The sequence below is a fragment of the Diospyros lotus genome, chromosome 2 (assembly GCF_014633365.1).
Source record: "Diospyros lotus cultivar Yz01 chromosome 2, ASM1463336v1, whole genome shotgun sequence".
NCBI classification, from domain to species: domain Eukaryota; kingdom Viridiplantae; phylum Streptophyta; class Magnoliopsida; order Ericales; family Ebenaceae; genus Diospyros; species Diospyros lotus.
This window is the reverse complement of record NC_068339.1, coordinates 10,207,592-10,229,012: the sequence shown is the minus strand read 5'-3', so window position 1 is coordinate 10,229,012 and position 21,421 is coordinate 10,207,592. Positions and strand designations below refer to the sequence as shown.

The following is a 21,421-nucleotide window of genomic DNA, read 5'->3' as shown; positions in this document are numbered from 1 at the left end:
CCTTAGTTGGTCTTAGGTTGACCTCTTGGTCTTTTGGCTTGTTTCCTTAATCTTTTGCAACCCCTTTGCCCTTTGGGCTTCATGTCCATATCTAGTGATTTTTTTAGGTCTCGTGACTCTCAAAGTTTGTAGGCATATATATGATAAATTTTTAAATTTTATACTTTAACAGACAATTATTCGAGTTTTAGTCTAGTTAGAATTATAGTTTTATATTTTAAAAGTCTATACTTTTAAATTTTCACTGTTTATTATTTACTTTCCTTAAATCAATTGTAATTGGTTTATCATTCTGTAAAAATTTTAAAATATTTTATAAAATTTATATTATTTTAAAACATTTTAATTGTCTACTTAAAAAAATAAATAAATAAATTATGCACTTTCTGAACTACTGGAGGACGAGGAGCCAGAGGCATGCCGAGGGTTTGAAGAGAGCGGGTGGAGTCGAAGCTCGTAACAAGTTGGGACTGATCGAGAAGATCTCTCTTGGAATGTATACCAGATTGAACAAATTGGAATGAAACTTTTGCCTGCCAGGGAGGACAGCTGCCGGCTACTATTTTGCTTCCCAAATTCCCTATTTCCCGGCAAAGGCCCTTCGTCTCCACTTTTCCTTTTTTCGATTTCATCTCCGTCGCCACTCCGGCGATTGCATGTTCTTTCTATATATTCACGCGTCTATCAGGTTTCTACTGTACAAAAAGCTATCTCATTTGATCCTTTGTTTCATATTCTGATCTTCTCATTTTGGATCCAATGTTTATAATTTTGGCGACTTCTTGCTCTGATCATAATTTGTTGATGCTGCACCGACTTCGATATTACCGTTGGTTGTTATTTACTCTTCGAAGCCTTATCCCTAGTACATTAATCGTTCTGAGTGTGTTTGAAGATAGGAGTATAGGGGTATGATTTTACAAATTGTTTTTTGTTTGTATCTTTACGTTTTTGCGTTCTGCTTGTGTGTATCGTTTCATAGGTGGAGCATTCGAAATGAAGAAATCACCATTGCCAACGCAAAGTATGTGCGAGAAGAGGAAGATATGTGGGAAAGAAGCTCTTGTGAAGCTTTTGAGGTGGCATTTTGGGCATTCTGAATTCCGGGGAAAGCAATTGGAAGCTATTGAAGCAGTTCTATCAGGTGCCACTTACATTCAAATGAATAAAGGACTCATACCATGTGACTGGAAAATTTGTCTCCCACAGTCCCTTTCCAGTAATTGATCTTGTTCTTGAGCCGTTGATTGTAATGTAGTATTTGAATTTGGTTATTGCTGGGGCTTTCTCGTGCAGGAAGGGATTGTTTTTGCCTCATGCCAACTGGTGGAGGGAAGTCAATGTGTTATCAGATACCCGCACTGGCAAAAACTGGGATTGTACTTGTTGTCTGTCCCCTCATAGGTGAATGCCACTGGTTTCAGCAGCTTGTTGATTATACAGAGCAGAATTAAGCTGCAAAATGTTTTGTTTGGTTTTGAAAATGCTAGAACACAGCACTAATTGCTCTATTGGTTTTTTATTTCACTTGCAGCATTGATGGTAAGGCTTCCTTACTTCCAGATACTCATTGACATATAAATATCTGTTTGATGGGGGCTTGTATTTGGTTAATTTTGCCTTCTATATTATCTAACAAGGAAAATCAAGTGATGGCATTGAAGGAAAAAGGAATTGCTGCTGAGTATCTGTCCTCAACCCTGACTTCACAAGTTAGAAACAAGGTAGTAATTGGTTCTAACAATAGTTGTAGATGTAAGATTTTGAACTCCCCCCCCCCCCCCCCCCCCCCAAAAAAAAAAAAAAAAAAAAAAAAGTAGGCAACAATGAGAATCACAATATGTCTCAGGTTTCATTAATTGTTTAGGTGAATGAATTCCCTTCTTCATTGTTTTGTTGTGGTTTTGCCTCAACAAGTATGAGTCATTGCCATCCTCCCAACATTGGTGTGGTGTGTGCAATCATTAGATATTGTAAGAGAGGGAAAATGAAATCAAAACTCCCCAAAAAATGAATAAGAGTAATCTGATGATACTACACTAGAAGTTTGATCCCAATGGTGAAGCCAGGCAATGTATGCTGGGGAACGGGTGCTAACTGCCACAAGAAGTTTTAAGAATTCTTTATTACAGTGATGTAGGTTGTGCACCTGTACATTTATAGAAGGCTGCAAATCTAGTGGGATAAAGGCTGGATATGTTGTTGTTGTTGTTGTAGAAGGCTGCAAATCAGGCATTCAGATGTGCTTGCTATGTGCATTTCGTAAATTTCATCCATTATTAGCAAGATCTTTTCTGATTTATTTATCCACCAGATATTAACCTATGGAACAGTATAGTGGTGCACACGAACATGAAAGTGGTAAAAACCCACAGACAGTTCTCATTCCACAATGCTTAACACAGAATCATCTACATTGACTGGGTATGACCCTCATTTTTTTAAGGGACACATGTCCAAGAAAAAAGTGATATCTCTCACGTGTTATCTTGAGCTGTCAGAAAGCCTTTCATCACTAGATCAACCTTGCCAGTTGCCATGAAGTTTCCGTGAAACTTAAGAACTTATTAACAGCATTATCAAACGAAAGACACTCATAAAAAAACAAAGAGGTGGGGTGCTCGACATTTTATCTTGCCGATAAATGGATAATAGTTTGCGTCAGATGAAATAGATTTTTGATCTGGTTTGTGATTTTTTTTTAGTTTAAAGTTTGCCTCTTGAACCTGCAATAGTTAGTGGTTTCCATACCACCACTTGTTTGATGCTGCATTTACAATCCCACTCCACTATTTGTGGTCCAAATTTGAGACTTATTTGTTGCTTTAGTTCGCAGTTTGCTGTACAATTCCTTTTGTCATTGTTGACTTCTTACTTTGCTTGACTTGAGCAAATCAATGTTCTGGTCTTGCCAAATTTATGTAATTTGACATTTTTTTCTCAATTTTAGATCCATGAAGACCTTGAATCTGGAAAGCCATCCTTAAAGTTGCTTTACGTGACACCAGAATTGATTGCAACACCAGGATTTATGTCAAAGCTAAAAAAGATTCATGCTAGAGGGTTGTTGAATCTGATTGCCATAGATGAGGTTTGAACTTAGGTGATTGATTCAAATTTATGTATTTTATTGGTTTCAGCAGGAGGCTTCAGTATGTTCCTAATTATTCCCCTGCATTGGTCAAAATTTCAGGCACATTGCATATCATCATGGGGCCATGACTTCAGGTAAATTCTCTTGCATTGATGTTATCATTTAGAAGCTAGTATCTAGTCACCCCACTTTAATAAAGTGCTGCCTCTATTACTTCAGTATCTAACCTTCCATGGTGCAAGAACATGATCTTGTGTTGGCGTTTCACTAATGTTAATTCAGTAAGTTTACAGAAACTTGAGACTATGCACTGAGTGTACTGAGCCACCTAGGTGTGCTTTATCTTGCTGGCAGCCCTGTCTTCAGGATCCTTTTTGTTTGAGAATTGGCCAGATCATCCTTCTTTAATATCCTCTTCTGTCTTCTATCTTTCAATAAAGACCATGAGGCCCTCTCTCACTGTGAAGCATTTGCATAAATCTTCTAGCTCAGAAGTTAAGCTTCTCTGTCGATGGTTCCTCATACTGCCAATTTATTTTTGCAGTTCTTTTTTTCATTTTCTATCTATCGCTTTCTAGTAATGTCTAGCCTGGCATTTAGATTTTTAGATAATATAAGCACTACCAATTAAATGATGTCATTGTATGACTGACAGAAAAATGCTTGAGAGGTCTGAATGCAGCTCTCCTTTTGTCGCTGAAGTCACCTAATACTACAGTTGTTTTACTGTCTGTACTCTGTACGGTTGAGAGTCCATTGGCTAAATTCATGATGGATCCAAGTCTGGCATCATGGCTTTAAGTTGCAAGATTGGATTTTGAATCAGAGTTCTGCTGCATTTTTTTAACAAGAATGGCTCCATTACCGTGAGCTGTGGGCATAACGTCAAGCTCTAGCATCAAGGGATAAAAAAAAAAAAAAAAGAGCGAAAACTTTCGGCAGAGATCTACATTATATGGGGACATATATAGTTTTACTCAATTTGGTCCCCAAGCAAGATATCCTAGAAATGCTCCTTTGATTACATTGCAAAAAACAAGACCAAATACACCCTGAAGATAACTCTTTATGTTGTTGTTAAAAATTAAATAACACACATTAGAAATATGATAACTAACAAACTAATTCTAGATTAAACATAACACACACAGGTAGAAACCCCAAAAATTAAATATGCAAAACTAAAATTAAGCACTCTTCAATTGAATCCCAATGGTTTATCTTTTCTGCTAATTAAGGGGGAAAAAACAAAAACTGAAAAAAGAAGAAACTCTTTCGCCTTGAGCACTTCTTTGTGGTTTGTTACAATTAGTTTAGGTTGCTGTTGAAGCTTTTGTTTCCTTATTCTATTCCACTCCTAATTGTGATTGTCTTTAAATTGCAGGCCTAGCTACCGGAAGCTGTCTTCTTTGAGGAATAGTCTATCAGACATACCAATATTAGCTTTGACGGCTACTGCTGCCCCTAAGTGAGTCATGTAATGCAAATTATGCAATGCATATGAAAATACTGAATTTCAATCCTCTATGTGGTAAAAAATGGTAGTATATTTTTCACTGTTCAACCACATCCTCCATCTGAGTGCTTTCCCCCAAGTTTTCTTCCACTTTAATTACAAGTGAAACAGTTTGTTGTACTCAATTCTGTATTACCAGTCCTCCATCTGACATATGTACTTGGAAAAAGAAAATTTCTAAAAGTTTGTTTTTGTTTTTTTCAAAATCCAAACCAACCTTGAGCAACAATATAACATTACTCGTTTGTGATAGAAAAGTCGCATGTTCAAGTTATGAAACAGATTCTTTGTGAAGGGTTAGGTTGTGTACAAAAACAAACCTCCTTGACCCTCAAAAAGCAGGAACTCTCATGTACTGGGGATGCCTTTTGGATTTTTTTTTTCACCTTAAATAAAAAATGATGTCGATGAGTGGAGAAAGAGCACTTTATTGCCTATATATAAAAATAAAAGAGATGTTCAAAGTTGTGAAAATTATAGAGGATAAAAAATATGAGCTACGTGATGAAACTTTGGAAGAGGGTAATTGAGCAAAGGTTAAGAAGAGAAACTAAGGTTTCTGAAAACCAATTTGGTTTATGCCTGGTAGGTCAACAATGAAAGCTATTTACTTATTGAGGCACTTAATGGAAGGGTCTAAAGATAAACCAAAAGATTTACAATATGGTATTTATAGACTTGGAAAAAGTGTATGATAGAGTACCCTGAGAAGTCATCTGGAAGTTGTTGGAGAAGAAGGAGTTTAGATTTCTTGTATATAGGTTGTTAAGGACATATATAATCAAGCAAACACGTAAGTTGGGATTTATGGAGGAGATAATTGATGCTTTCTTAGTTACAATTGGATTATATCAAAGATCTGCATTGAGCTCTTATCTATTTGCTCTTGTTATGGATGAACTCATAAAATAGTGAAAGAACATCCAAGAAGATGTGCCTTGCTATATGCAGATAATATTATTTTGATAGATGAGATAAGAGAAGGCATGAATAATAAATTTGAATTATGGAGAAACACTTTAGAACCCAGAGGTTTTAAACTAAGTAAAAAAAAATGAGTATGTGAAATGTAAGTTCAGTACAAATATTAGTTTGAGTGATATTTTTGTGAAAGTTGGACGTCAAGTAGTTAAAAAGAAGATCAATTTCGATATCCTGGATTTACTGTTCAAGAAGATGGGGAGATTTTGAAGGATGGTATTCATAGAATTAAGATAGGATGGTGAAAATGGAGAAGTGCATTCGTCATTTTATGCAATCATAAAATTCCTTCAAAGCTGCAAGGAAAGTTTTATGTCAAATGTTAAGGGCCAACATACGCAAAATATAAATGTAATTAAGATGAGAATGTTATCGTAAATGTTTTGTCATACAAGAAAAGACAAAGTTAGAAACAAGAGCATAGACAATAAGGTTGGAGTGACACCTATTAAAGATGGTTTGGACATGTGAGAAGAAAATCGATGGAAGCACCTGTGAGGTGAGTTGATGAACCAGAGGAAATGTTTATCAAAACGAGAATAGGTCATAGAAAACTTGGTGGGAAACCCTTAGATATGACATCATGGTTAGAGATAATTGGAGATCTAGAATTTATGTAGCCAACCTAGGTGGATTAAGGCTTGTGATTATTGTTGTAAATTCCTGCTATGGTGAATCTTTAGGTGTTTAGTTTGGCATGGTGGACGGATAGGTTGGTGAGTTCCTTTATCTTTTGAAATGATTCTTTTGCTTTATGAGAAAGATCTGAGCAATTTATCCCCTGATTTTCCTTTTGTGTTGCAGAGTTCAAAAGGATGTAATAGAATCCTTATGCTTGCAAAACCCCTTGGTACTGAAATCATCATTTAATCGGCCAAATATTTATTATGAAGGTTAGGTCCTAATAACTTGATTTGATGCATTGATTTTGTTTATTGAATCTAAAAATGTAAATAATTCTTTTATACATTCAAAAAATGTGATTAATTCAGCTGGTGGAAACTTGGATTTATAATCTGATTAATTCTTTATCAGTCTAAATGATGGGATTTTGGCTACACTTGATCTTTTCTTCTTAGCTTGGATAATGGTTCTAATGGTTCAACAGACAAGAATGTTTTTCGTCACTGCAAATGTGGTGAAATGAAACTAGTTTTTTATTCTTTAAGCATGTAACCTTCTATATTTTCTAAATTTTGCCTCATTATTTGAGTTTTCTACCTCACAAAAGTATGATGTCATATTATGGAGTGTTTTAAGAGAATAGAAGTCCTGCGTTCATAAGGTGATAGTGGTAATTTTTGGTGATTTAACACTTTTGTAGTGTTTACTAGCATGGAAATCATACTAGCCATGAGAAAAGAACACTATTTGGATGATATTTCTGCTTTCCTACCAATTTCCTGCAAATTTCATAATAAAGACTTGTCTAGGCAGTACACTGCTCCACTTTTCAAGTCTTTTGCTTTTCCCTTAATTATAATGTTAGTTATATTAGCCAAAAGGATATATTAGTAGACTTCTTATTGGAATTTTTTTTTTTTTTGGGGGGGGGGGGGAAACAAATAACACTAAGCCTTAACCTCACGTTGATTGTATGGATTTTAGCTTGTCAATCTTCTCTTTGCATGGTTGTATCTACTGCAAGGTCATAATGCACTATGTTATGCTGAAGAGTTTTCTGTTAAGGTTCTGTTTGCTTTCACTATGTTCTTGTGGACTATAACTGCATCTTGACGTCATTGGAAGCTGGCTTGTTTTGAGCATACAAGTTTGTAACTGTTGCCTGATAATACTTAAAAGGCATAACCTTTATATTATTGGTTTATATGAAACAACCCAGGAGAAAACAGTCACCGGATATATATACCTGACTGGATTTCCTGATATTGCAGTGCGATACAAGGATCTTTTAGATGACCCATACTCTGATTTAGCTAGGATACTCAAATCCTGTGGAGATGTCTGTGCGATTGTTTACTGCCTTGAACGTACAACTTGTGATGACCTGGCTGTACATCTACTAAAGAATGGCATCTCCTGTGCTGGTGATTTAACTGTCCCTGTGCTCCCATCCAAATTGCACTATTGATGAGTTCTAGTGTTTTTCATTACATTTTGTGCTCTTCAGCATATCATGCAGGGTTGAACAATAAACTGCGGAGCTCTGTTTTGGATGCTTGGATTTCTTCTAAGACACAAGTTGTTGTTGCCACAGTTGCTTTTGGGTATGAGTGCATTTAAAGTTCACCATACAGTACCCTTCTTTCTCCCCTTCCCTATGGATTTGCATGTTTGGAGTATCTGTCTTATTTGTAAAACTGCTCCGTATTTATTTATTCTTTTATTAGACAATGCAGCAGTTTGATTTATAGAGAGTAGCATTAAGTTCCACTTTAAGTCAGTGTCAATATTGTACAGGTTGGTTTTGTAATATCAACTATGTGATGGAACACTAGCATATCAATTATCTTCAATGCCTCATGAAACTTTTCCATTTGACGATGGTGTTGGAACTTTTTCTCATCATTCTCTCACTAGAGACCACGTTAGGAAAGGTATCTAATGTAAAATTTGCCACATTATCTTTTTGCATGGATTTATATTGTCACATTGACTTTTAGAAGTCAATTGACATTATGATGTCAAGCCACCCACCCTAACTTGGTTAGGATAAGGTATAATTGATGATGATGAGTGTTCTGAAAATCAAGTGTTGGAAACTATTGGTACTGAAGTTTAGTGCTAAGATATTTAATCAAGAACAAATTTGAGAATTTCATAATAAATAGAAATGAAGACTTCCTCTATATCAAGTAGTTCAATTGATAGTTCCAATATATTCTACTTAAAAATAAATCCTATTTCAATCAATTCTCAGGTCTAAGCGGTCAGTAATTTAGCTTTATCAAATGAATTTAATTGTGAACTGCTTCTTACATTTAGTTTTGAGCAATTAATTTCAATATTAAATGTGACCTTAGATTTGGACAACCAGAATCCAGCACAATGTCTGAATCTAATTTACATTTCTCTATATTTGCTGTAACCAAATCCAGTTGTGTAGCTTGAGAGATGAGGAGTTGTGATGGATAGCTAACCAAGTACAAACTATGGTGGACACTGAGAATTTTCTGCATTGTGCTTGGGAAATTAAGTCTGCTTCAGTTTGTTTACAGAAGTCTTTGTTGAATGGATTTGTATACCTAGAAGTATAACAACTACTAAGAGTTACTGAAGCACCAACTTAAGATGGATTTAACAATATGTCAACTAATTAAAGTTTTCAAGGAAAAAATACTCACTCAAATGGACATTCCAACAAATTAAATTGAAAGATCCAAAATACTCATTCCTGTTGCATGCTTCAATTTTGTCCGGAAATTACAGGGACATGCTATAATGATTGAAGAGGGTCATTGTGTTCTAGTCATTATGTGATATGATATCTAATTCCAAAATAAGAAAAAGAGAAATTTCAAATTTCAAATTTCAAATTTTAAACTTGTCTTTTTTCTAATCATCCTTATTTGAAAAAATAAAAACAAAAATCACTCTTCCTCTATCCAAGAATGTGTTCCAGATAGTATAATGTTCTGCCTTGGAGCATGTCTTCTATGGCATCCTAGTTCCATTTCAATGGATCAAAAACGCTGTTCCGCAGAACATTTTGTTAGATTTTTTTTTTTTACTTAGAAAAATAAATAGAACATTTTTGGCTCAAAAATGGTTGATTTTGATTTATCGGGTATTCTATCAAGCAACCTGGATTGTTGAGACTTCAAGAAACATGTAACTAAATTTGATGCTTTCCTTTAATAATGGAGAATATATGAGAAGCACATGTATGAATTACCATTTGGAAAATGATTACACCTACTAAGATATACATCTACAAGTTATTCCCTGTGACCTTTCTGCCCACTATGCACACAGCTTGCTGATGCAAAGCCCATAAAAAATATCATGAAGGTCATTATACCCCAGCATAGTTGTTAATCATTGTAATTTATGTTTTTAATGGCATGTCAAGTGACAAGGAACTCTTGTTCCTCTGCCCTGGCAAAATCTCCTTCATTAATCTAGAAACTCTTAATTCTTTTGTTGCACAGCTCAAACATGAAACTTCTGGGAATTTTAATGTAATATTTTATTTGAATTCATGCTTAACATGGAATTGTAATACATGGCTCTTTTTCTCCTTGAATTCTCGGTCGGAGCAATTCTGGTGTATTCACAGCTGATGAACTTGTGGTATGCCTCCAGAATGGTATGAAAATCCTACTATTGGCTTTAAGAAGCTATGTGTATGAGTTCTTCATAGCTTTATGCTTTTAAGATACTTTCTAACATTAGTGTTTTGGACTAATGCCTTATGCACAATATTTCCAGGGTATAGATCGAAAGGATGTCAGGGTTGTTTGCCATTTTAATATTCCCAAGTCAATGGAAGCGTTCTATCAAGAGTCGGGTAGAGCTGGTCGAGATCAATTGCCTTCTAGAAGTGTGTTGTACTATGGAGTGGATGACCGAAAAAAAATGGTTGGATTACATTTCCTAATAATATCTTGTCTGAAATTTCTCTTATTTCATTGTTATTGCTAGAATTCTGTGCTAATGTTTATTATAAAAATGTTGCAGCAATTTATTCTGAGTACCACCTCCAACAAGAACAAGGAGCAATCATCAAGCTTACAGGATGGATGCTCAAGGAAAGCCCTTGCTGACTTCAATCAGGTACCCTTCATCCCTTCTACATGGTGCTTGAACTCTATTTCCCTGTGATCCAATGTACTTGTTATTCCTTCATGCAGATGGCTGAGTACTGCGAAGAGTCTGGCTGCCGGAGGAAAAAAATTCTTCTGAGTTTTGGGGAACAGGTGCCTAAAAGCCGTGATTGAAGTACAGTACTCATTTGATTAGTGTGCTTGATGTTGTCATGTAATGTTCAGATACAGCTAAATGTATTCTATGTTGTCTCTTCAAATAGGTGCCAGCATCTTTATGCCAAAAAACATGCGATGCATGTAAACATCCAAATTTGGTTGCTAAGCATCTGGAGGAGCTCAAAACAACTTGTTCCTCTCGCCAAAAATGTGGATCGTCCCGAATATATATGAGCAGGTACTCTTCCGTTGCCAATATGTGGTTGTTTGTCATTTTGCATAGTTTGGAAGCATTACGTAGAGCTAGACATGTCAAACTTGTAGTTCTTGGTGGAGTAAACGAGCAAAGATTAACACTTTCATGGAATTTGTTGTGGACAATTTTTCCTTGCATGAATATTTAGAAGATGAACTTCAGTTTTTGAAGTAATTGGTATTTCAGACTGGTTAGTCATATGGTTTTAGGAAGCAGAGGATGAAGAAAACTTAGCAGTACTACAGTATCAAAGAGAGCTAATTTATTTAAGTCATGTGATCTTTGCTGTAGTTGTGGACTAGCACCATATAATGTTAAAAAATACAATGCATCATATAATCTGTTCTGAAATGATTTTACATACATTTAAGCACTGACTTTCAGACTGTTAGAGGGTTATAGATATGTTATCTCACTCAGGGAGATGTACTCCAGGGCTTTGAGAGTATTATCTTCTATAGCTTCTGTTATCCTAGGACCATGCGGAATTATCCTTAGAGGATATATGCCTCTCTCAGCACTCTCAAATTCACCCAGCGATAATAGGAATTGAGAATAGAAACATAAGCAATCAAAACAGAATGAAAATAAAACAAGAAACAATCAAACCACAAGTGGTAGGTGCAGATTTATCCTGGTTCGGTTTCCTTTGAGGAAACCTACATCCAGCCTTCAAAGAGCCCTCCTAGCAGTCTTATTAAGGAGAAGAAAGACCAGTACAGTAGCAAGATCTCCCCCTTATTCCCGAGTACAAAAACAACAACTTCTCTCCCAAGATTACAAAGCTAAAAAACAGAACTCTAACCTTCCTCTCAGAGAATACAATGCACTCGTTACAATAGAAGAGAATAGAATGGCCGCACACACCCCCTAGCACTCTATTTATAGAGTTGGCGGTTATCTCTAGAGAAGACATTAGATATTTACAGTTTAACCCCCCCTCCCCCCAATTTCCATTAATTACAATTTGGGATATAAACTTCTATCTAATTCTTCAATGGCCCTCTAGCGCACTGCCATCACTCACTGCTTTCACTTTTCTTCTTCTTATACCATATACTTGAGACAATATTTCAACAGCTTCTATTGTTTACATGAGAATTTGTGGATATACAAGTTGGGATTGCCTCTATTTTTGGAAGCATGCAAGGTTTAGCAGTTTACTAGATTTTGCTTGATATTGCTCTAAATGCCTGATTAATTCTTGGTTTCTGTTTCAGCTCCTCAAATTTAATTGATGAAGAAAAATTATCAGAATTTTGGAACCGTGATGATGAAGCAAGTGGCTCCGAGGAAGATATATCTGATTCTGATGGTAAATCAGTTGCAAGATTTTGTTAATATACTTCATCTACGTGTGTTTTGTGTGCTAGTTTAACCAGAAATAATGTATACCCTTTTTTGGAATTGCTACATATGTTCAGGAACGTGTTTCACTTTTTTTCTAGGATGATTAAGGGATACTAAAGTTTGTTTCATAAGAGAACGTCACTAAAAGATTTGTGTCAGAATAAATAAATACAGTGAGCTAGACTATGGAAAATTGGAGTTTTGGTAGGTAACATGTAAATGAATAGGGCATATGCCATGAGAAATGTGGTTTTACGATATTAAGCTGATTAAAAACTCTTTGTTATTTTCTTATATTCTAATAGTTTCATCTATACAAATATGTGCCTCATTTTAGAGCATATGGCATATCACTTAACTATCATGTTCCATTTACGGGAAGAACCCGTGTACCAGGTAATATACTTCTTGTGCCTGTGTGCGAGTTTGTGATCGCTGCAGCTTAAAACCGTAATTATCCATGGCTTGTCTTTCAGCATCTGCTAGTTCTCATAAACTGAGGCTTTTAACTGCAGATGCCATTGATGTGGCCAAGAGCCTTGTTCGCTCAGCCTTACCATCAAAGTCTAGACTAAATGAGAAGATTGAGTTGCTGCAGCGTGCAGAAGAGAATTATTATCGGAATAAAATTCCTGACAAACAGGTTAATCATGGGATTTTTTTATTCGATCTTACTGGATATCTGACTGTTTTCACTATATGCTACAGGATATAAATTGGTGGCAAGTCTGTTAGTGGTAGTGAAAGTTTGGGAAATTTCCAGTAGAGAGGATATATAAAGTGTTAAGGATCATTTATAATATAACTGAAAAATGAACCTGAGTATCTTAGGGATGAAAACCAAACAATTCTCTGAATGCATTGGAGCTTTTAATTATATGGAGATAGTTTACCGTATCTCTCCTACTCTATAAATCTTAAGTCTTTAAGCAACCTCCTGACGCAGCGTGTAGCGCGTGTGTAAAAAAACACACCAAAATAAACCCTTGAAAAGCAAACTTCAATAGTCGAAGCTCGGCTTTCAAGAAGACGCAAAAACAATACTGTTTTGCTAAGAAAACCCAAATAGGTTGCTGAAATTTGATTGATTAAAACTTGATTACAAACTCTAGATCCTAGGCATATTTATAGTATTTGGCTAATCCAAATTCATCTAATATTTGGAAAACAAAATCCAACTAGAATCCTAATAGAAATAAATCATAAATAAAAGTTAACTAGAATCCTAATAAAAATAAAACCCTAATCAAATATGAAGTAGAATATTAAATCAAGTAGAAACATGAAGTAGAATTCTAAATCAAGTAGAATTCTAAAACTTAAGAAGTATTAAAATAACATTATGGCACTACTATTTTAGTGATAATGTTCCAGTTTGGTTGGGTCGGCCTTAGGCCGAGTCTTGATTGGTGACTGCATCATTCACCTTCACTTGAGAAAAAATTCGACCTCGAATTTTGATCTTGTTTGGACAAATCCACATCCGGTAAGTACGAAGAGAGATTAGCCACATTGAATGTTTGGAAATACCCATATGATTAGGCAAATCCACAACATAAGCATTATTATTTATCTTCTTTGTAATTTTGTAAGGATCGTGCTTCTTTGGCTTGAGCTTGTTTTGTGTCCTGCTGGAATCCGTTCTTTCTTCAAGAATATCATGACTTTATCTCCAATCTCAAATACCTTGTGTTTTCTATGCTTGTCAGCTATCGCCTTGTACTTCTTATTTGTGCAACCTTTGCTTGACACCTGATGCGGTCACCAATCAAGACTCGGCCCAAGGCTGACCCAATTAAACCAGAATAGTATCACCAAAATAGTAGTACCATAATGTTATTTTAATACTTCTTAAGTTTTAGAATTCTACTTGATTTAGGATTCTATTTTATATTTCTACTTGATTTAGGATTCTATTTCATGTTTCTACTTGATTTAGGATTCTACTTCATGTTTGATTAGAGTTTTATTTTTATTAGGATTCTAGTTGACTTTTATTTAGGATTTATTTCTATTAGAATTCTAGTTGGATTTTGTTTTCCAAATATTAGATGGATTTGGATTAGCCAAACACTATAAATATACCTAGGATCTAAAGATTGTAATCAAGTTTTTCTCAATCAAATTTCAGCAACCTATTTGGGTTTTCTTAGCAAAACAATCTTGTTTTTGCGTCTTCTTGAAAGCCAAGCTTCGGCCATTAAAGTTTGCTCTTTCAAGGGTTTATTTTGGTGTGTTTTCTTCACACTCGCGCTACACGCTATTTTGGGTTTTCTTGAAGGTAACGATAGCAACCAGCCTCGTGACGGTGATCAGGGGTTGTCCGCAGTTTGGAGAGCAATCGAAGAACAGCGGGAAGTAACTCGTACTATCCAGTAACGATTGGAGCAACATAGCAACCAATTGGGCACCTTACTACGAGTTGATGATGACAGGAACCTGAATAATGGGGTGAATCAAGCCGGAGCGGGAAGACCACCCATTAATCATGTCCTTGTTAATCCTAGAAGACCAGTGATTGAAGATAGCGATGAAGATGATGATTTTGGTCGAGCAATAGCTAACCCTGGTGGTAGAGGGGTTAGGAGGAATGCGCATCAGCACAACCACTGGGGCAACGATGAGTATAAACTAAAAGTTGATATTCCCACATTTAGTGGAGATCTTGATATTGAAGGGTTCCTAGATTGGATCACTGAGGTTGACCGTTTTTTTGAATACATGGAGATCCCAGATGAACGACAAGTAAAGTTAGTGGCTTACAGGTTGAAGGGCGGTGCATCTGTTTGGTGGGAGCGATTAAGAGAAACGAGATTGAGGAAAGGTCGACAGCCAGTTCAGACATGGAGACGAATGAAGCAACTGTTAAGAGGTAGGTTTTTGCCCCCTGACTATGAACAATATATGTTTGAAGCTTATCAAAGATGTGCACAGGGAATGAAGAGTGTGAATGAATATACCTCTGAGTTTTTACGATTAGCGGAGAGAAACCAATTGTCAGAAAGTGACAATCAACAAGCAGCTCGTTACTTGAATGGATTGAAACCTACTATTCGTGATAAAATTGGGGTTCAGATGGTTCTGAGTGTGCAAGAAGCAAGAAACTTAGCTTTAAAGGTTGAGTTAATGTTGAGTGAGAGATCTCGTAATGACAACTATCGTCGATATAGTGGGAATGAAAATAAACAACCAGCTTTTGATAAAGGCAAGTCGGTTCAAAGAGCGCAACCCTCCAATCCACCCCATACAGTCAACCCTAATAAGGCTACAACGGGGGGAAACATTCGAGGTACTACTTCTAATCTTCCAAAATCCCCTAATCCTTATGCAAAGCCTATTCTTTTAAAATGTTTCAAGTGCAATGAGGTTGGGCATCGATCTAGTGATTGTCCAAGGAGGAAAACAGTTAACATTGTAGAAAAGGAAGGGGAAGATGTTGCTGAAGAGGAAGTATATTGCGGACCTGATGGGGAGGATGATGAAGAAGATTATGGACATGCGCAATATACCTGTGTAGTGAGGAAGTTAATGCTATCTCAAAAGAATGAAGATACTACTCAACGGCATAAGCTTTTTCGCACGAGGTGTACGGTGAAAGGAAAAATCTTTGAGTTGATTATTGATAGTGGAAGTCAGGAGAACATCATAGGAAGAGACGTGGTGGCAAAGATGCAGTTAACTCCTGAAAAACATCCAACCCCTTACATGATTGGATGGATCAAAGAAGTTGGTGGCATACATGTAGATGAACGTTGCAGGGTGCCTTTCTCTATTGGTAAGTACTCCGACGAAGTCTATTGTGATATTGTTGATATGGATGCTTGCCATATTTTATTTGGGAGGCCTTGGCAATTTGATGTGGATGCTATGCACTCGGGTAGGAAGAACACATATCAGCTTGAGAAAGAAGGTGTGCGTTATACTTTGTTACCCATAGTGGAAAAGAATCAAACCAAAGCTTCTAAAGTGGAGCTTGATTTTGAAGATTATGTTGTCCTAGCAACCTCAACGTTTGCAAACTCAGGTCTGATTTATGTTGCTAACATGATAGAAACTCCAAGGTTATTGACTCATACTGGGGTATTTTCCAGTCCCGATGGCTCAAGCATTGCTTCACAACCCAATGATGGTGGTGTTTCCTCTGATCGACTTGCTACTGTAAAGGAGATGGAGGTCATGGTAGCAAATCCTTCTAAAGTTTATTCAAGATCTGGCATGGTTGAATCGAAGGCAATAAGATCTATTAGATTAGAGAAGCGCTCAAGATGGAAGGTTCAACGTCCTCAATCTAACAGTAATAATGCAATGGAGGCAGAAGGCAACAAACATGGCGATGATTGGACCCATGCCAATGCTGATATGGCTAAGAAGGGGAGGAATGTCTTTGCTCATGTTCCCTTAGCAGAAAAGTTCAAGCGGTTCAGGAAGATGTCAGGCAAAAGTTGCACAAATAAGAAATATAAGGCGACAGTTGACAAGCATAGGAAGCACAAGGTATTTGAGGTTGGAGATGAAGTCATGATATTCTTGAAGAAGGAACAAATTCCAGTAGGAAAGCAGAACAAGTTTAAGCCAAAGAAGTATGGTCCTTACAAGATTCCAAAGAAGACCAATGACAATGCTTATGTTGTGGATTTGCCTAATCATATGGGTATTTCTAAACATTCAAAGTGGCTAATCTCTCTTCGTACTTAACGGATGTGGATTTGTTCAAACAGGATCAAAATTCGAGGTCGAATTTTTTCTCAAGTGAAGATGAATGATGCGGTCACCAATCAAGACTCGGCCCAAGGCTGACCCAATTAAACCAGAATAGTATCACCAAAATAGTAGTGCCATAATGTTATTTTAATACTTCTTAAGTTTTAGAATTCTACTTGATTTAGGATTCTATTTTATCTTTCTACTTGATTTAGGATTCTATTTCATGTTTGATTAGAGTTTTATTTTTATTAGGATTCTAGTTGACTTTTAGGATTTATTTCTATTAGAATTCTAGTTGGATTTTGTTTTCCAAATATTAGATGGATTTGGATTAGCCAAACACTATAAATATACCTAGGATCTAGAGATTGTATCAAGTTTTTCTCAATCAAATTTCAGCAACCTATTTGGGTTTTCTTAGCAAAATAATCTTGTTTTTGCGTCTTCTTGAAAGCCAAGCTTCGGCCATTGAAGTTTGCTCTTTCAAGGGTTTATTTTGGTGTGTTTTCTTCACACTCGCGCTACACGCTGCGTCAACACCTTCTTGAACTGCTTGAACTTTTCTGTTAAGGGAACATGAACAAAGACATTCCTTTCCTTCTTAACCATATTTGCATTGGCATAGGTCCAACCATTGCCATGTTTGTTGCCTTCTACCTCCATTGTATTATTACTGTTAGATTGAGGATGTTGAACATTCCATCTTGAGCGCTTCTCTAATTTGGTAGATCTTATCACAAGTCTTTCTCCTCTCATTAGCTTTCTTGATTTTGACTCCTCAATGGCTTCTGAATTCATTCGTAGATTTTTCTTGCCAGGAGAAGCATTGTTTTGCAATTGTTTCGAAGAAAAGCTTATTCCATGACTACCAACAGTCTCTCCATCACTTAAAATATTGATGCTTGAATTCTCCTTTGGTCTAAGCACTTGATCAGCTATAGCAGCAATTGAGTTAACTAGTCTAGGAGATCCAACACGCCTATCCACAAAGAGACCCATGTGACCATCTTGCTTTTGCAATTGTGAAGGTGAATATGTTCTTATTGCCTTAGATTCAACCATGCCAGAGCTTGAATAAACTGTAGAAGGATTTGCTACCATGACCTCCATCTTTTTTACAGTCATAAGTCGATCAGAAGAAACGCCACCATCATTGGGTTGCGAAGCAATGCCTGAGCCCTCGGGACTGGAAAATACCCCAATATGAGTCAACAACCTTGGAGTTTCTGTCATGTTAACAGTATAAATCAGACCTGAGTATGTAGACGTTGAGGTTGCTGGGACAACATAACCTTCGAAATCAAGCTCCAAACTCATCGAAAAGTCATTCTTTAGTTTATACTCATCGTTTCCCCAATGGTTGTGTTGCTGCGCATTCCTCCTAACCCTTTTACCACTAGGGTTGGCTATCATACAACCAAGATCATCCTCATCGTCGCTATCATCCATCATTGGTCTTCTAGGATTAATGAAGACATGATTAATGGCTGGTCTTCTCGGTTTAACATAGCCGGCTTGATTCATGCCATTAGTCCGGTTCTGATTATCCTTAACTCGTTGTAAAACGCCAAATTGGTTGCGGATTCGCTCTAATTGCTGCTCCATTGTACGAGTTATTTCCCGTTGTTCTTCGATTACTCTCCAAACCGCAGGCAACCCCCAATCACCGTCACGGGGCTGGTTGCTATCGTTACCGTCAAGATTGGCCATCTGATTGGTTGATGAACCGCTCTGATACCACCTGACGCAGCGTGTAACGCGTGTATAAAAAAACACACCAAAATAAACCCTTGAAAAAGCAAACTTCAATAGTCAAAGCTTGGTTTTCAAGAAGACGCAAAAACAATACTGTTTTGCTAAGAAAACCCAAATAGGTTGCTGAAATTTGATTGATTAAAACTTGATTACAAACTCTAGATCCTAGGTATATTTATAGTATTTGGCTAATCCAAATTCATCTAATATTTGGAAAACAAAATCCAACTAGAATCATAAAAAGAAATAAATCATAAATAAAAGTTAATTGGAATCCTAATAAAAATAAAACCCTAATCAAATATGAAGTAGAATACTAAATCAAGTAGAAACATGAAGTAGAATCATAAATCAAGTAGAAATATAAAGTAGAATCCTAAATCAAGTAGAATTCTAAAACTTAAAAAGTATTAAAATAACATTATGACACTACTATTTTAGTGATAATGTTCCAGTTTGGTTGGGTCGGCCTTGGGCCGAGTCTTGATTGGTGACCGCATCACCTCCCAATTTTGAGAGAAAGTAAACATCTTAGGGGCATGTCATAGAGCTTTAGGCTATGTTCTCTTTACTGTTTTTAGGCCATTTTTAGTTTTCTAAAATAGTGAAAACGTGTTTACTTTTATATTTTCAAAAATGCATTTTCGAAAATAAGAGAAAATTTTGTAGAGAAAACTCAAAACAACAAAAAGTCATTTTGGTTGTTTTCATCTGTGTGTTTCAGTTTTCAATTTTCACTTTTGAATTCATTTTTAGTTTTATTGTTTTAGTGTATTTTGAGATTGCTGAAAACACGTTCTTTTTATCTATAGCGTTTTTCACATTTTGAAAATTTTGAGCGTGTTTGTGATAAAAACAGTCAAAACGACTTCTTGTTATTTTGAGTTTTCTTTATAATTTTTTTTCTTGTTTTCAAAAATGCATTTTTAAAAATATAAAAGTAAACACGTTTCCACTGTTTGAAAAATTAAAAACTGAAAATGATACGACAACAGTAAAGAGAACATAACCTTTAATTTTTTGTTCAATCTCCAGTTTTGGTCTTCACTGTTTTTTTTTTTATTTGGGGGGGGGGGGGGGGGGGGAGCTTGTTCAGTTTTCATTTTTATTTGAAAAATACTTACGTGTGTTTGATAACTTTGGTTTGTTTTCAAGTTTGTTATTTGTTTATTTTTCCTTTGTCTTCCCTCCTTTCAGCTGCTGGTAGAGTCTGTCAACTCCACTGGCTGTGGTTGTCAGGCTCAATCTGGGAGTTGTCAATGATTCCCCAAAATAGGTTTAAGAGTCCCTACGACTCCCAAGTTGGGGTCATTAGGAGTTTGGTGACTAAGGTCACTAGTGGTTGAGAGTAGGAGGGGAAAAAATGAAAATGGTGTTGGTTTCATTTTTTTTTTCCAGAAATTTTTTAAAACGAAACATATGCAATCAAATGTTATTTCCTATTTCCATTTTCAAAATAAGGAAATGAAAACAAAACTGAAAACAAGAGTTGTGTCAAATAAGCCCTAAGAAGTTGTGTTGTTAGTTCCCTGTAGTCCTTGATTTTGCCTTCTATTCCTCTATATGTTCTTTGGAAGGAACATGTATATAAAAGAAGAGCCAACTCATTAACACGAGCACTCTAAAAAGAATGAAGAAGGTTCCTTTAAATCACTTGGAATGTCTTTGCCTGCATGTAGAACCACTAACTATAGGTTTTTGACAGACTGGTAAATTCGAAAAGAATGCCATATCTGAAACATTGAGAGAATCCAGCAAGCAAAGATTATCAAACGCCCTGAAGCAAACCCGGCAGCGGCTTGACAACTTACAGTATGTGCTCTTTCTTTACCGTAATTGAACTGCAGTCTTGTTTTTTATTTCATTTCTTCTGATTAACCACAAGATCACCTGGATGTTCGTTTGCCTGTGTTCTCTACAGGATTGACGTGGAAGCCGCGGCCTCCTTCCTTGAAAATGATTGCTACAAGAAATACGGGAAGACTGGGAAGTCATTCTACTGTTCTCAAGTGGCTAGCACGGTGAGGTGGCTTTCAACGACAAATTCCACTGAACTAACGAAGAGGCTTGGTGTTAGCACCAGTTCTGCTGCCGAAAACATAACCATCCAAGAAAATGGCTCTTCCACACAATCGGCCTTGCTAGATCAGGGACATTTAGGAACGAGCACAACCGAAATCCATGGCGCTGTTAGATCAGAAATAGGTCCGAATTTGCCGAACAATTCCCAAGATATATGTCTTGCTCCAATCCCGTCTTCTTCAGAGTTCGTTAACAGCAGAAAAGCCAAGGACAAGAAAGTATCGGTGATGGCAGAAAAGCAGTCACCCAACGGAACTCAGAAGAAGCTGGAGAAAAGGATGAGACTCCAGTAGGTCAAATTGGCTTTTTTTGGTGATATACTATGGTTTGGTTCAGTGGTTTTAAGTGTAGCAAATTCTTTTAGCAAGTTACTAACTGAATTTTGGCCGAAAGGGCACTGTTTGTGTTGAGTGGTGACAATTACCGAAGTGGTAATGTTTTTGTGTTCGTGTTATGTAAGGCCTGGCCTTGTGTTTAAATTAATATGCTGTGCGCGCGCGCATGTAGGCTTGCTACATACATCTGGAACATTTTATTCTGAACCATTAGAATTTGTAGGACATAATAACCAGAGATTTTCAATATATAAAATTGAGAGGAATTTTGAAGACAATTAATCCCTCATCCCTATACACTAGTCTAAAGTGTGTTGCATTAGAGATTCAATGATTCCCACAACTTCTATTATGGGGTATAATAGTTCCACTTTTTAGGTGTCGATTCTTGATTTATTTTTCTTTTAAGGGTCTATATGAAAAATTTAGGGCCGGTCTAATTATGAAAAATTTTGATTTTCA

At 36.4% G+C, this 21,421-nt stretch overlaps 1 protein-coding gene across 1 annotated transcript; it reads left to right on the top strand.

Annotated features, from left to right (window-relative positions):
- Positions 1-400: 400 nt before the first annotated feature.
- Positions 401-21,107, top strand: LOC127794382 (ATP-dependent DNA helicase Q-like 3). Its single transcript, XM_052325410.1, has 20 exons — positions 401-688; positions 983-1,144; positions 1,297-1,404; positions 1,535-1,542; positions 1,641-1,724; positions 2,951-3,091; positions 3,194-3,228; positions 4,479-4,562; positions 6,396-6,484; positions 7,487-7,639; positions 7,723-7,819; positions 9,858-9,861; positions 9,984-10,133; positions 10,233-10,328; positions 10,406-10,471; positions 10,582-10,715; positions 11,954-12,048; positions 12,599-12,726; positions 20,248-20,354; positions 20,464-21,107. The coding sequence occupies exons 2-20, from the start codon at positions 997-999 to the stop codon at positions 20,915-20,917; spliced, it is 2,181 nt and encodes a 726-aa protein (XP_052181370.1). The 5' UTR covers positions 401-688; positions 983-996; the 3' UTR covers positions 20,918-21,107.
- Positions 21,108-21,421: the final 314 nt, after the last annotated feature.